At 42.1% G+C, this 17,441-nt stretch overlaps 1 protein-coding gene across 1 annotated transcript in view; it reads right to left on the bottom strand.

Moving 5' to 3' along the window:
• The window catches only part of LOC124788350 (condensin complex subunit 2), a 193,444-nt gene that overhangs the window by 156,552 nt on the left and 19,451 nt on the right, over positions 1-17,441 (bottom strand). Inside the window, exon 2 of the mRNA XM_047255611.1 lies at positions 1,432-1,599. Coding sequence (XP_047111567.1) covers positions 1,432-1,599 — 168 coding nt within the window. The remainder of the gene's footprint in view (positions 1-1,431; positions 1,600-17,441) is intronic.

Raw genomic sequence — 17,441 nt, forward strand, 5'->3', positions numbered from 1 at the left:
TGTCTCGTCACAATTAAAAACCTGTTGTGGCAGATAACCCTCAGAAATTACGAGAATCTTAAAGTTTTCAGCTGCCTTTGACTGCTTCACCATGCCTCACAACATTGTGGATGCCGGTTCTTCTCTTAAACTTCTTGTACTACCCACAGCTTCCCTTAAACACTTCCTCAGCCATTGATGATCCTGGAGTCTTCTTAACAAGGTTGGTGAAAATCATTCTTGCCTTCTCACAAATGATGTTCTTGTCAATAGTGTCACCTTGCAATTTCTTTTCTTTTATCCATACAAGGAGTAACTTTCTGACATCATCCATAATACAAAACCATTGTTTAGATATACTTTTGTCACTCCCTTTGAAGCATCTATCTCCTTAACCTTGTCCTTGTTCTTGAGGACAGTGCAAATAGTTGATGCAGGCTGAGGGTATATGAGTGCTAAACCAGGACTTCTCACCCCACATTCGCGTGTTTCATTTCTAAGGTCATATTCTTTCTGTTACAGTCATCTTCTTGCAGCTTTATTTTCAAGGACATTCTACGAAGGTTATTAAAATTTGCGCACAAAAAAGCACTGTGTGAACATAAGTCTAGAAAAATGTGTGATCACAAGCTGTACTAAGATGGTAGCAGAAAGAACACTATACCCAGACTGCAGTACATACTAAAGACATTGTCCATATGCTGCTACTAACAATGAAAGGTGTTCATAGTGGTGAAAGTTTCCCCTGCTGCATGCGAATGGCTAGTGACGATGCACTAAATTGTAATCACTCATTATGCAAAACATCGCTCACTAAGCAAGTAATTTTTTTACAATTTGTTTTGCACATTATGTGAATTGCACACTGTAGGAAGTGTTCGTTAAGCAAGGTTCCACTGTATAGGATCTCAATTTTGCAAGATGTTTGATTTTTTTTTTTTTTTTTTTTTTTTTTTTTTTGCATTATTTCACAACATCACTATGCAAAACTGCAACTGGCAGGCAGCTTCCTGGCAACACATTAAATTTAATCTTGTTTTATAACATATTTGTTCTAAAAGAAAAGGATATATTCAGTCACAGGTGACAACTCATTCATGCAGCTCATAGTTCAAATCAAATATTACACAGCTACTACAAATGAAAATATCACCTAAAACAAATCCAATAGGAACTAATTCACTTTAAGTTTTACTTTATTAACAGAGTATACTTATTCAACACAAAATTATTTCAATCTGTATTTGAAAACAACAAAAAGGAAGAAAGTAGGGAGTGCAACAGACATCACAACTAGCTCTAAGAAAAGAGTTGTTAAAATAATTATAGCCTGTCACAAATAACACAAAATATCTAAGTGGCTACTGCACATGTTATTTGTCAATAACACGTGCAGTAGCTACTTAGATATTTTGTGCTATAAAAGTTCCCAGCAATCCTCTCATAACATACATTTTCTGCAGACAACTTCAAACAGTTTGTGTAATGTGCAAATATTTCAGGAACAGACAGAGAAATGTCCTTTGTACTGTTTCTTCTGTTTGGTGACAAAATAAGAGATTCCCTTCTGCGTAGTTCACTTTGTCTCTTGCGTTCTCGGATTTCAGCAGCATCATCATTCTGAAAACAAAACCAAATGGCAAGATTAGAGTTGTTAAATAAAATTAAAGAAATTTAATAGCCAAATACATCCCAGCGACATTTAAAAGATAAACAAACTCATTCTGAAGTATGGTGATGGAAATTTTAATGTGCTCGAGTTGTGTTTCTGCGTTATCATAAAGTATGGTGGTGAAAACTCTGTAAATGATTAACTGTACGTAATTCTCCACTCAGTGTCAACTCCTGAAGTTCAGGGTAGGACTGTCACTCGTTAACTGAGCCGTAAGTGTATTTTATTTTTTATTTTTTTTTTTCCTAGACAGTGCAGTTTTTTGAAGCTATGTTCACATAACATTCATCTGCCATTCAGTCTTCAATTGTGGAAGTGTCAAACCACTATTGTAACATCATTTTATAAATGCAAGAACATTCATAGCTACACCTAAAATTGAATGAGAGCACATTTTTCAGACAAATATGTTTTCTGAACTTGACTAGAAGAAGGGATCGGCTGGTAGGACATGTCCTGAGGCATCAAGGGATCACAAATTTAGCATTGGAGGGCAGCGTGGAGGGTAAAAATCGTAGAGGGAGACCAAGAGATGAATACACTAAGCAGATTCAGAAGGATGTAGGTTGCAGTAGGTACTGGGAGATGAAGGAGCTTGCACAGGATAGATCAGCATGGAGAGCTGCATCAAACCAGTCTCAGGACTGAAGACCACAACAACAACATGTTTTCTGAAATGTCCTCTCAGTGTGCTACTCTAAGAATATATCTCATTTTAAAACTCAATTCACACATTTCAAGTAAGCCACTGAGTAAGACATACTGAACAGCACCAAGGCAGTTACAAATGGCAACTTCTAAGTTAAATGCAATAGTTCACTTAGTTTCAAACTACAAATGGCAAATTCTAAGTTAAATCCAATGTTTCACTTAGTTTTAAGTGGAGAAAGAAGCCAGTGGCCACAGGAACATATCCATATCATATTCTGAGGCACATACAGTAATTAAGAACATCAACATTAAATGACAGCAATCCATGAAATTTCTAGTTGTTGTTGAGGTCTTCAGATTGGTTTGAGGCAGTTCTCCACAAAATTCTATCTGATTCAAGTCTCTTTATCACTGTGAAACTACTTCAACCTAAAGTCACTTGACCATTTTTTTGCTATAGTCATGCCTTCATGCCCTGGTCTCCCTCTACAATTTTTCATCCCATCCCCCTCTCTCTCCAACAAACTTCCCTCTGTTACCAAATTAATTATTCTCTGATATCTCATGAAGTGTCCTGTCAACCTGTCCCTTCTGTTACTTAAGTTGTGCTGCACAACACTTTTCTCTTCAATTACATGGAGTACCTCTTTATCAGTTACTTGATCTAACCATCTAAACTTTGGCGTTCTTCTGAACAAGGCTACACTCCAGATTAACACATAGAGGACAGACTTCCCAACAAAAAATTTATATTACATGTTTCCAGAAACATTTTTCTCGTTATCGCACTTCTCCTTTTTATATCCTCTTTACTTCAGCCGTTTACAGGTTACTAAATAGTAAAACTCATCTACTACTTATAGTGATTCATCATGTACTATTGTACATCATCTACTTACAGAGTCTACAATAGTGTATCATCTGCTTATAGTGCTTCAACATCTAAATAAAGCTCATAAAGAGTGCTGGGAATAAAAAACAGAGAGACTGGATTTTAAGAAGTCAAGTAGAGTGGCATCAAGTCTCTTAAGAAAACTAGGAGGAAGTCGACCCCCACCTACAAAGGTCCTGAAGTCACACCAGGCCAGACTGCAAACAGAATAACTTCCCTCTTCGCAGCACCCTCGTATAAGCTACATACAAGAATGGTTAAGAAAGGGTTTAGTAAGCTTTATGGAGATTTCATCTTAGACAATACCAATGCAGCACATACACAAATTTAAAAAAAAGGGCAAAACTTCAGGATTTGATGGGATACATCCAGAGTTCCTCATCAACTGCAGAAACAAGACTCTTAAATTGCTCGCAAAGTTTTTCACCAATATAAAGCTATTGGGTAACATTCTAAAAGCCTTCAAAAGAACAAAAACCATAATATACAAATAAAGCTGTTGGCTATCAACCAATCGCCTTCCTGAGTTTGCTGCTGCAAACTTTTAGAAAGTCATCCTTAACAAATCAGTCCAAAGATCCATTAAGTTGTTCCCATCAAATATAAGTTATTCCCATTGAATACACATGATTCAGGCGTAATAGAAGCTGTACAAACCACGAACTTACCTTAACTACTCACATAAAAGCTGGGTTCCAACAATGACTTCAAACAACAGTGGTTTTTGCTGATTTTGCAGCTGCCTATGACACAGTACAGAAACAAGGACTCCTACACAAACTCGCAAATGTTATATAATACCAAACAATAATGAGGCTCACAAACAACATGTTATCTCAGAGATGCTTCCAAGTGGTCCTCAGCAATTGATTGCATAAACAAAAGAAACTTAAGAATGGTCTTCCCCAGGGTTCAGTTTGGGCAACAGTTTTATTCAACTTATATAGATCTGGTCTTCCTGAAACACAATTGAGGAAGTTCATTTATGGGAACGATTTGGCTTTGGCCACTCAACAGAGAAGTCTTGAAGTGGGTGAAAAGCTACTCTCTGCAGATCTAAGTTTAATGGGTGAATACGTCAAAAAGTAGAGATTAGCACCACATCCAGTAACAATAGAATGGCCAAGTCCTCCATGACCAAGCCCTCCCAAAGTACCTAGTAGTAAGTCTTGATAAAACCTTGTCATGCAAAACACACACAGAAAACTGCAGCAAAATCCGAGGTAGTACAATATCACCATATAGAAGCTGAGTGGTACCTTATGGAGTGCAAGAGCTACAATACTAAGACGTTCTTCCTTAGGATTTGTCTACTTTACTGCCAAATACTGTGCCCTGGTGTGACTTAAAAGCTCATATGTGTGAAAAATCGATGTTGAGTTAAATACAGCATTGGGGACAATACATCAGATCATCTCCTTTCCACTGGTTACCACCTTCAAGCCGCACTGTGCCACGAGATCTTCAAAGAGAGAATGCACTTCTCAAGGAGTACGGAAAATAATTAAAATTCCTCAGCTCCCAACCTACTCAGATGTGCCCGCACTTGGAATGAGCCGATTATAATACAGTCAGTTACCTATCATACTGGCAGATCACTGCACATTGGTAGGTTGTTGGAGTTAAAGGCACCAAATTGCGAGGTCATCAGTCCCTTTGTCCTATACTTATTGAACTATGAATAATCCTCAGAGGAAGGATACAAAAGGCAAGTCCTGAGAAGCCCAATTGTAACCAAAATACAATAAGACGGAGAGAAAATCAAGGAGAACTAGGTGGGAAGTGAGAGGGGGTAATATGGGTGAGCCGCTCTGCCCAGAATGAGCTGGAAATCCCTGGAGCATTGGATACAGTGGGAGATGCACCATCTGCAACCCCCCAGCACCATCTCACTGTCTGTTACCCCAAGAAAACGAGCAGCACAGACAAGAAGATAATATTTGAGGAATGACAAAACATTTAAAGTGGCAAACATAAAAGAATAAGAAGAATAAAAAGGTGGGAAAGGTAGGGGCAAGCTGGACTGGCAAGCAATTACTGCTGAGGGCCCTGTTAAGCCAGAGCAGGTGAGAAGTGCCCCTTCAAACCCTCAGGGGGTCAATGAGGCCAAAGAGACAAGTAGTAACCACCTTCAACAGTGAAATGTAAAACCAGGTCAGCCACTTTGGCATCATCTACTAACACCAGAGGTAGTGTGTCGCAAAGTTTAAGATATTGCCGCAAAGTGGCCAAATTCGAACAATCTAGCAAGATGTGGCCACCGTCAGGCGGGCACCACATCGGCATTAAGGTGGATTCTCACCTCAGAGAATATGGCCATTGGTCAGCCAAGTGTACCCAGTGCATAGCTGACAAAGGACAGTGGATTCCCAGCAAGAAGTGGGAAGGAGAGACAACATGGTCATGGTCTCCTTTATTGCCCTCAGTTTGGAGAGTCCGGGGCAGACCATTCTGAGTTCCAGACCTCCAACAATTGATGGCACAGAGTTAACTGAAGGTCCACTTCTGGCCCCACCATTTCCAAAACCAGCATCCTGGTAGCCAACTTTGCCAACCGGTCAGCATGGCCATTTCCTAAGATCCTCACATATCCATGTGAGCAAAGTTGACCAGCCATGCAGCTTGATGGAGGTCAGAAAGAAGATCCTGGATAGTCATAATTAATTGGTAATGAGGATAGCACTGGTCTATAGCCCAACGGCTGCTCAGTGAGTATCTGCAGAATGAAGCATCCTGCTGGTGCAAGAATAAGCATGGCTAAGGGCTCATTTGATGGCCCCCGATTCAGCAGTGTGCGTCAATTTGGCAGGAGGCATAGTTCACTGCACTGTGCATGTGTGTAAGCAAAACCTGTTGATCTGTCGACCATTGAGCTGTCAGTGTATACCACATACAAACCCAGAAATGCATAGAGGACAGCCAAAAACTGGCAGCAAAACACCATGGGGTCAACTGCCTCTTTTGGTCCAAAGGATAAATCGAGACAGATCCATGGAGGCATACTGATTGCTCCCTAACAAGAGAAAACAGTGGGGGAATTTGGAAGTCCTGAGCAGAGACACTGTAGTTGAACTGCAATTGTGACTCCAGTTCTGGGTCTCTGTTGTGGAAGGTGGATCTCCCTACTAGGAAAAAGGGCACAGTAGTTTGTATGCGTAGGGGTGCCACAAACATGTATAACGTAACTGAGTAGCTGTTGTTGGTGCTTGATCCTAAATGGAGGGACCCCAGCCTTTGTGAGTAGGCTGTTCACAGGGCTAGTTCAAAAGGCTCCTGTTGCAAGTCAAACTGCACAGTGGTGTGTGGTGTGCAGTAACTGCAATGGAGAAGGTGAGGCTGAATCATCTGCCAGACTCCCATAATCAAGGTGGGAAAAGATCGGGGTTTTATAAAGCTGCAGAAGGGTAGTGCACCCCAGCTGATGTTACTGATGCAACAAAGTGTATTAAGGTGTAGCCAGTATCTTTGCTCAAGCTGGCGAAAATGGGGAAGTCACAAAAGCCAGGCATATAAGACCAGTCCCAAAAAGTAATAAGTAAATTGTCATCGAGGTTAAGTTCTGATTGTGGATGAACAGTACGACATCAACAGAAGTGCATGACATGAGTCTGAGCAGCTGAAAACTGAAAGCCATAAGTGAGGGCCCATGACTGCGCTTTGCAAATGGCACCCTGCGGTCAGCGTTCAGCAACACCCATGCTAGAAGAGGAATAGTAAAAACTAAAATTGTCGGCATACAAGGAGGGCGACACTGAAGACCCCACAGATGCTGCTAGACTGTCGATGGCCACTAGAAAGAGAATTAATACAGAGGCCTGTGGGGCCCCTATTCTCTTGGATATGGAGATGTGGGAAGCACCAACTCGAACTTGGAGGTAAAGTTCTGATTGTGGATGAACAGTACAACATCAACAGAAGTGCATGACATGAGTCAGTGTGAAAAGAAGTTCCAGACAAAAATCACAAGTGGGCCCCAGAGACGCCACTCAGAGAAATCAGCGAGGATATGGTGTCGTCATGTGATGTCATAAGCATTTTGTAGGGCACAGAAGACAGCAATAAGGTGCTGACATCAGTTGAAAGCTGTCCTGATGACTGACTCCTGCCAAACCAAATTATCAACAGTGGAGCAGCCTTGACGAAAACTGCCGTGGGACGGAGCCAGAAGACCCCGAGACTCAAGGAACCAAACCAACAGCTGGGTCACCATACATTCAAGTAATTAACATTAGTGAGACTAATTGGGTGGTAGCTGTCCATCTCTAGGGGATGCTTACGCAGTTTCAGCACTGGGGCAACAACGCTTTCCTCCCATTGAAATGGGAACTCACTCTTGCTGCAGACACGAGTGAGGATGGTACAGAGATGACGCTGACAACCCACTGGTAAGTGTTTGAGCATTTGGTTGTGGATGCAGTCAGGCCCAAGGACTGTATCAGGGCAAAGTCCTAGGGCAATGAAGAATTCCTACCCATTGAATGGTGCATTATAGAACTCCAGGTGGTGTGTAGTGAAAGATAAGTGCAGTCGCTCCACCCACTATTTAAGGACACCAAAGGCAGTTCGATAATTCTCTCACACAGAGGCTGGAGCATAATGCAGAGATGTCTGGTATCCATAGGGCCGTCGGATCTTAGCCCAAACCCATGAATGATGGGTATGTGGTCCAATGGTTGAAACATACCATTCCTAGCATTCTTGCTTCCACCATTTCAATATGTGGCAGACCTGGGCATGGAGCCATTTAAAGGCAATGAGGTGCTCCATCGATGGCTGCCACTTATGGTATTGGAGAGCCTGCCTATGATCTCCAACAGCCGATCGATTTCTGCAGTCCATCAAGGTACTATATTCCGATCACAAAGAAAAGAATAGAAGATTACTAAGTCAGTTGCCTATAGTATTGCTGCTGTTGTAATCTGCACAGCTGCGTTAATGCCTCCATGCAGCGGGGAGGTAAGAATGACTGTGGAGGTGAAAGCATCCCAGTCAGCACTGTGATGAGTCCATCTGGGTCAGTGCCCATGACAGTGAAGCTGAAGGAGGAACGGAAGATCAGGAAGTGGTCACTACCACACAGGTCATCTTGGACCTACCAGTGGATGGATGGGAGAAGAGTAGGGTTGCAAATAGGAAGGTCAATGGCCGATTAAGTTCCATGTGCCACAATGAAGTGTGTGGGGGCACCAGTTTTCAAGAGACAGAGGTTGAGATCTGCCACAGGCAGTGATTGTGGTTACACCCCACAAATGGTTAAGGTCATCAAAGTACTTAAGATTAGGAAAGACAGAGGGAGCTGAGAAACCAATGCAGACAATATGCTCTGGGACACTCCATTATCAACAGACAGATAAGCATTACAGATGGTAAAATTCTGAAATTCTCTTATCCAAATAGCCACAGCCTCCAAATTTGTATTAAGAGGCACATGCTCATTATATATAGAGTATAGAACATATGGGCAAACTCCATCTGACACCAATCATTAACAGCACAATTTTTAAAATAGCCCCAGTCCCAGTAAACAAGAAAGGGCAGGGGGGGGGGGGGGGGGGGGGTGTCCCCGTTGCTGGAAACCAAGTTTCCTGAAGGGCAACACAGAAGGCAGGGGAGGAGTTTAAGATCTGTCGTAGCAAACAAGGTGATGGGTAAAACCACTAAAATTCCAGTAGGGAATCATGCTGTCAGTATACAGTGGGGGCATGAAGGGATCAAGGAGGTAGATTACATTGCTGGGTCACCTGCCGCCACTGCCTAAGAGGGTATGGTATCAAGACGCATAGGTTCTGAGACGTTGTGTGGTGCCTCAGGGCCCATCGGCATCACGGCCTCTGCCACTAAAGCAGAATATATGGAATCCAGTGGCATAGGAACCATTGTAATCTCCTTTGTCTTGGAAGATTTCCTTTTGCCTTTCTTCTCCTTAGGGGGTTTGATGACTGGGAGGGTTTCCCTGAATTAGTTTCAGGGACTGAGGAAGACAGGTAAGCCGTATGACCAGCAGCCTGTGGCTCCTTTAGCCACTGGCTGGAATCCGGTAACAGACCAGCAGAAGCCTTAGAGGGGAGTGTCCCCAGGAACCCCTTCCTGGTGTGAGAAGCCGGACAAGGGTGATGCGTCTTTGGGTGGGTATGGGGATCAATATCTCTGGCAGCTGGGAAGCCACTGATCCCAAAGTGCTGGATGTGAGCGAAGCAGCAAGAGGAGAGCTCCCAACCATCAGGGGGGCAGGCATAGTCAAAAGGCCCTGAGGGCTTGCTGTCGGAAACATAACAGTCGTGAGGGCCATCTGAAGAGAGAGCAACATCATTATAGCTGAAGCATACAACATTGACATGTGTGCAGGATGTAGATGCCCTTACATTTTCTTGGCCTCTTGGTAAGTTAACCTGTCCAAAGTCTTATATTCCTGCATTTTTTCCTCTCTGTGAAAGATGGTGCAGTCTGGTGAGCATAGAGAATAGGGCTCTCCACAGCTGATACAGACAAGTGGGGGAGGGAGAGGGTGGGAGGGAGGCACAAGGAATATTCCCATGCAACAGTCTCTAAAGATTGCGCTGGCATTGCAACACAAAGAGATGTGCCCAAATTTCATATTGCAGCATTGCATGGGGTGGGGACCATACGGATTGACATCACATTAGTATACCATCTCTGTGACCTTTTCAGGCAACAAATAACTCTCAAAGGCCAAGATGAAGGCCCCATAAGCAACCCTATTGTCTGTTGGCCCCCTGTGGACATGATGGAGAAAGTGTTCACCCCAGCACTCCAAGATGGCATGCAGCTCATCATCAGACAGCAAAATGGGGTCAAGATGAAAAATGATGCCTTGAACCATGTGTAGACTACACTATGTGATCAAAAGTATCCGGACACCCGCCAAACCAAACATTTTTAATATTAGGTGCATTGTGCTGCCACCTACTGTCAGGTACTCCATATAAGCGACCTCAGTCATTAGACATCGTGAGAGGGCAGAATGGGGCACTCCGCGGAACTCACGGACTTCAAAGGTGGTCAGGTGATTGCGTGCCACTTGTGTCATACGTCTGTACACGAGATTTCCGCACTCCTGAACATCCCTACGTCCACTCTTTCCAATGTGGTAGTGAAGTGGAAATGTGACGGGACACCTACAGACCTTGTCTGTTGACTGACAGAGACTGCCAACAGTTGAAGAGGCTCGAAGTGTGTAATAGTCAGACAACTATCTAGACTATCACACAGGAATTCCAAGCTGCATCAGGATCCACTACTAGTACTATCACAGTTAGACGGGAGGTGAGAAAACTTGGGTTTCATGGTCGAGAGACTGCTCGTAAGCCACACATCATGCAGGTAAATGCCAAACAACGACTCGATTGGTGTAGGAAGCGTAAACATTGGACGACTGAACAATGGAAAAATGTTGTGTGGAGTGACGAATCACGGTACACAATGTGGCGATCCGATGGCAGGGTGTGGGTATGGCGAAAGCCCGGTGAACGTCATCTGCTGGCGTGTGTAGTGCCAGAAGTAAAATTAGGAGGCGGTGGTGTTTTGGTGTGGTCGTGTTTTTCATGGAGGAGGCTTGTACTCCTTGTTGTTTTGTGTGGTACTATCACAGCACATGTCTACATTGATGTTTTAAGCACGTTCTTGCTTCCCATTGTTGAAGAGAAATTTGGGGATGGCGATAGCACCTGTTCATAATGCACGGCCTGTGACAGAGTGGTTACATGGCAATAACATCCCTGTAATGGACTGGCCAGCACAAAGTCCTGACTTGAATCCTATAGAACACCTTCGGGATGAAACTTCCTGACAGATTAAAACTGTGTGCCAGACCGAGACTCGAAATCGGGACCTTTGCATTTCGCGAGCATGTGCTCTACCAACTGAGCTACCCAAGCATGACTCACGCCCTGTCCTCACAGCTTTACTTCTGCCAGTACCTCGTCTCCTACCTCCCAAACTTTACAGAAGCTCTCCTGCAATATCCTTTCTTTCAGGAGTGCTAGTTCTGCAAGGTTTGCAGGAGAGCTTCTGTAAAGTTTGGAAGGTAGGAGACAAGGTACTGGCAGAAGTAAAGCTGTGAGGACGGGGCGTGAGTCGTGCTTGGGTAGTTCAGTTGGTAGAGCACTTGCTCGCGAAAGGCAAAGGTCCCGACTTCGAGTCTTGGTCTGGCACACAGTTTTAATCTGCCAGGAAGTTTCATATCAGCGCATACTCTGCTGCAGAGTGAAAATCTCATTCTGGAAACACCTTTGGGATGTTTTGGAACACCGACTTTGTGCTAGGCCTCACCCACCAACATCGATACCTCTCCTCAGTGCAGCACTCCATGAAGGATGGGCTGTTGTTCCCCAAGAAACCTTCCAGCACCTGATTGAACATATGCCTGCGAGAGTGGAAGCCTTCATCAAGGCTAGTGGTAGGCCAACACCATACTGAATTCCAGCATTACCGATGGAGGGCGGAGCCAGGTGTCCGGATACTTTCGACCACACAGTGTGTTATGGAGAGTGATAGTCACCAGAATGTTACCCAGCTTGTCTCAAGCAAGTAACACTCGCGACAGGGCAGGGGATGCTGTTTTAATCAAAACTGGCCCACTCTTCATTTCGGAGATGGCTGCAACTTCCCCAAATTTGTCCACTATATTCTGTACAAAGAACTTCCCCTACAAAGAATAAAAACCCTGTGGCCAAAAAAGAATCCCCATCTGCCCTTGTACAAGCCAGGTAGTTGGAGGTGGGGAGGGGTAGCACTTCTCTGCTCGTCGCTTAGCCCTACATTCCTCCCACAGCACAGCAAGGGAAATAAATATTTTGGGGTCATATCTTTCCGCATTGAACGAGTTCTTTGCTTTTGAATAGACCACTGGGGTTGTATGACCACCACCAGCAGAAAGGTTCATTGCTTCATATGCAAGTCAGTCATCCCCCATGGTGCCACCCACTCCGAACAGGAGCTTTCCCCATGGGCGTCAGCCAGCCTCACCATCCTTAGCAATCGCTACCTGGCCAGTAACCCAATTCTTAGTGACCATCTGCCCCAGTCACGATGGGCACATACTCCTTGGTTTACTTGGAGAGGTTTCCACTTGGGCATCAACAATGCACTCCCTGCGTGGTCAGGGGATACCACCGTGCAGGTATGTAATGACACAGCCCACCCTCCCCAACAACAGGATGGCTACCTGCTGGGTTTCGGATGTACTACCGTGGTGGAAAGGGAGAATGCAAAGGTGGAACATATAGCATATTGGGTGTCCTTCCCTGCATGATCCACACTTCTGAAAAATTTGGAAAGTGATGGCAGGTCAAATCTAATAATGGGGACCATGGGTTTATTAATAAAAAGGTGAAGAGAGTGCTGGAACAAACTGGAAAACTGGGCAGCTCAATCATGTATCAGGTCCAAGCAGCGTCTGTGCAAAGAAGAGCACCTGATGGGAAGACAGAGGGAGAAATGTGATATGGAAGTATAGACTTGCAGCACAGAATGCAAATAGTGCTGCAACAGCTCGCGGCCAGAGGTAGCCAAGTGCATACTCATAAAAGAATTGCGAGACCCTTGGGGGGCACTTCAAGTACTGCGAATTTCAACTTGAGCAGAAAGTGGTCAGAAACGTGGAGTAATATTACCCATGAGGAATATCAGATTCTCATAAGATCTTCCAAAAGACCAACTGACATGGAATTACCACAATGCGCTTGGAAAATAATTAATAGGATTCATACAGCCTAGGCTTCTGTGCAACAAGCCTACAATGATGGGGAAAGCTTCAACTTCTAAATGTGACTGTGGCAATGAACATCAAACACTTTGTAACAACCTGTAGGAGACAAGCCTATAATGGTAATCTAGGAGATTTCTTTGCAATGACAGAGACAGCCCTTGACTTAATTGAATATCTGGATATTTATTTGTAGATTTAGTTGCTTAATTCTTTCTTTTTTTTTAATCATGCAATTCATGAATGTTAGTTGCAGTTCATTTTGTATTGCCAAATATAATAAATAGCATTAATTTGATTTCCTTACCTAATTCCCTTAACATCACCTGACATAATTTTACCAGACTCCATTACCCTTGTTTTACTTTTGTTGGCATACATCTTATGACATCTTTCATGACATTATCTATTTATTCACCTAATCTTCCAATTCCTCTGCTGTCTCTGACAGAATTATGTCAGCGGCAAACCACACAAATTATGTTTGTTTCTCTTACAATTAATTTCCTTTCCAATTTCTCCTTCGATATCTTTATTGGTTGCTCATTGTGCTGACTGAATAAAATGGAGGATAGGCTACAACATTGTATCACTCTCTTCTTAACTGCTGTTTCTGTTTCATGTCCTTCGACTTGTGTGACTGCAGTCTGGTTTCTGTATAAGTTGTAGATAACTATCCATTCCCTATCCTTTATCCCTGATAACTTCAAAACGTGGGGGTGCTTTACGTCAACCTTTGCTTTGCATTCCTATATTCCTATGGAATCCATATCAGTCTTCCCTAGATCAGCTTCTACCAGATGCTGCATTCTTCTGTAGTTAATTCAAGTTAATATTTGGCAATAATGATTTATTACGGTGATGGTTCAGTGATACATTTGTCAACAGCTGCTTTCCAGGTATTTCTAGTTATAGAACTAAAAATTAACTGTGCAGTCAACAACAGGAAAGTACACAGTGTGCCCAAAACATTTTTGCACGAGAAGTCCATAAAATTTGCAAATGCAGTTAATGCAACTAAGAATAACCTGGTTCAATGGCCAACAACAATAATGTATGCTATTGCTGTTATCCCATATTCCCAACTGTGTGGATTTTGGTTGTCATGAAAAGATATATGGCACCGTACAATTCCTGACATCAAATTGATCGATACATCAACTCCAGATTTAAAACATATTTATCCTAAAAAAAAAGACACTTTTCTTACTGCTGTATTATTTATTTTATTTTGATGTTTATCTCATGTACATACAATCTATTTCAAGACAGAACTGTCTTTAGATAGCTGTTAGGTACTCATACTTACTCATAATTGAGTCAATATTGTCTTGAAATCAAGTGTGTGTACATGAGGTAACTATCAAAATCAAATAAAAAACAGCTTTAAGGAAACTGACTTTCACTGGAATACGTAAATAACACCCGAAACTCCTAAGGGCAATCGGCACATAGACAACTCCACAAAAATCAAAAAACATTGGCTTCTGAAGCACAAACATATGAGACTTTGAAGTGTCATCAACACAGTCCAGTCACTTTAATGTGACCAAAACCTACGTTTGTTTTCAATGTGCAATAACAACATATAGACAGCACTGGCAGTGGAGGCATATCGAGAGTGTTGGGAGACATGGAAAACAGTGCAATCATTGCCATAATGTGGAAACAGAGAGATTTATCTAACAATAAGAAGGTCTCGATCACTAGGTTTCAGGTTAAGTGTCGAAGTTAGTGAACTGCTTATAGATGTTGACTCTGAAATTATTGGTATATCTGAACACTTCTAAAAAAAGGAGATAGTTCAGAGGCTTCCTTTACCAGGATACAGGTTGGCTGGCAGCTTTTCGAGGAGCTCTTTGCGGTGTGGGGGAGTAGCCATGTATGTGAAAAACGGCATCCCATTTGAGTCAATTGATGTTTCAAAGTACTGCACTGAAAAGGTGTTTGAATGTTGTGCAGGTGTGGTTACATTTAACGGAGCTAAACTTCTAACTCTGATTTCACAACATTTTTGCTAAAGCTAGAGGAGGTTCTTGGTTCACTTTATAGGAAATACAAAAAGTTAGTTATATGTGGTGACTTCAATATTAATTGTATAAGTGATTGTGCAAGGAAGAGGATGCTGGTAGACCTCTTTAATTCATATAATCTTATGCAAACCGTATTCTTTCCAACAAGAGTGCAAGGGAACAGTAGAACAACCATAGACAACATTTTTGTTCATTCCTCATTACTAGAAGGGCATTCTGTTAGCAAAAAGGTGAATGGCCTTTCAGATCATGATGCACAAATTTTAACTTTAAAAGATTTTTGTGCTGCAACACGTGTTAAATATAGTCATCAGCTGTTCAGGAAAGCTGATCCATTTGCTGTAGAGACCTTTGTAAACCTTATAAAGGAACAAAAGTGGCAAGATGTTTATAGCGCTGATACAGTAGACGATAAATGTAATGCTTTTCTCAAGACTTTTCTCGTGCTCTTTGAAAGTTGCTTTCCGTTAGAACATTTGAAACAGGGTACTAGCACAAACAGGCAGCCTGGGTGGCTGATTAGAGGGATAAGAATATCTTGTAGAACGAAGTGACAATTATATCAAAACGTTAGAAACAGTCAAAATCTAAAAGCAGCAGCCCATTACAAACAGTATTGTAAGGTGCTTAAAAATGTTATTAGGAAGGCAAAAAGTATGTGGTATGCAGATAGAATAGCTAAGTCTCAGGATAAAATTAAAACCATATGGTCAGTCGTAAAGGAAGTGGCTGGTCTGCAGAGACAGGTCGAGGATATAGAATCAGTGCGCAGTGGGAATGTCCGTGTTACTGATAAGTCGCATATATGTACAGTATTTAATAATCACTTTCTGAATATAGCAGGTGAACTAAATAGAAACCTAGTCGCAACAGGGAATCATATAGCGCTCTTAGAAAAAAGTGTTCCCAGACTGTTACCTGAAATGCTCCTCCATGGTACTGACAAGAGGGAAATTGACTTAATAATTAAATCACTAAAGACCAAGAACTCTCATGGATATGACGGGGTATCTAGCAGAATACTGAAGTTTTGTTCTATGTATGTTAGCCCAGTTCTCAGCCATATCTGTAACTTTTCCTTTAGGAGTGGTCGGTTTCCTGACCGATTAAAGTACTCGGTAGTGAAGCCACTTTATAAAAAGGGAGACATTGATAATGTTGACAATTTTAGACCTATTTCTATGCCATCGGTGTTTGCTAAAGTTATCGAGAAGGTTGTATATACAAGGTTACTGGAGCATTTAAATTCACATAATTTGCTGTCAAATGTTCAGTTTGGTTTTAGAAATGGTTTAACAACTGAAAATGCTATATTCTCTTTTCTCTGTGAGGTTTTTGACGGATTAAATAAAAGGTTGCGAACGCTAGGTGTTTTCTTTGATTTAATGAAGGCTTTTGACTGTGTTGACCACAAAATATTACTGCAGAAGTTGGACCATTATGGAGTAAGGGGAGTAGCTTACAATTGGTTCGCCTCTTACTTTAAGAACAGAAAGCAGAGGGTAATTCTCCGCAATATTGAGAGTGGTAGTGATGTTCAGTCTCAATGGGGCACTGTTAAGTGGGGCGTTCCCCAAGGGTCGGTGCTGGGGCCACTGCTGTTTCTTATTTATATAAATGATATGCCTTCTAGTATTACAGGTGATTTAAAAATATTTCTGTTTGCTGATGACACCAGCTTGATAGTGAAGGATCTTGTGTGTAATATTGAAACTGTAACAAATAATGTATTTCATGAAATAAGATCGTGGCTTGTGGAAAATAATTTGATGCTAAATCACAGTAAGACTCAGTTTCTACAGTTTCTAACTCACAATTCAACAAGAACCGATATTTTGATCAGACAGAATAGGCATATTATAAGCGAGAAGGAACAGTTCAAGTTCTTAAGCGTTCGGATAGATAGTAAGCTGTTGTGGAAAGCCCATGTCCAGGATCTTGTTCAGAAGCTAAATGCTGCTTTATTTACCATTAGAACAGTATCTCAAATAAGTGACTTCAACACGAAAAGTAGTCTACTTCGCATATTTTCATACGCTTATGTCGTATGGTATTATTTTTTGGGGTAATTCTTCTGATTCAAAAAGGGTATTTTTGGCTCAAAAACGGGCTATTCGAGCTATATGTGGTGTAAGTTCGAGAACCTCTTGTCGACCCCTATTCAAAAATCTGGGAATTCTGACATTGCCCTCACAGTATATATTTTCTTTAATGTCGTTTGTTGTTAGCAATATTAGCCTATTCCCAAGAGTTAGCAGCTTTCACTCAGTTAATACTAGGCAGAAATCAAATCTGCAAGTAGAATGCACTTCCTTGACTCTTGTGCAGAAAGGAGTGCAGTATTCTGCTGCATCCATTTTCAATAAGCTACCACAAGAACTCAAAAATCTTAGCAGTAGCCCAAACTCTTTTACGTCTAAACTGAAGAGTTTCCTCATGGCTCACTCCTTCTATTCTCTCGAGGAGCACCTGGAAGAGCTAAAAAATTAA

The sequence above is a fragment of the Schistocerca piceifrons genome, chromosome 3 (assembly GCF_021461385.2).
Source record: "Schistocerca piceifrons isolate TAMUIC-IGC-003096 chromosome 3, iqSchPice1.1, whole genome shotgun sequence".
In the NCBI taxonomy this organism is placed as follows: domain Eukaryota; kingdom Metazoa; phylum Arthropoda; class Insecta; order Orthoptera; family Acrididae; genus Schistocerca; species Schistocerca piceifrons.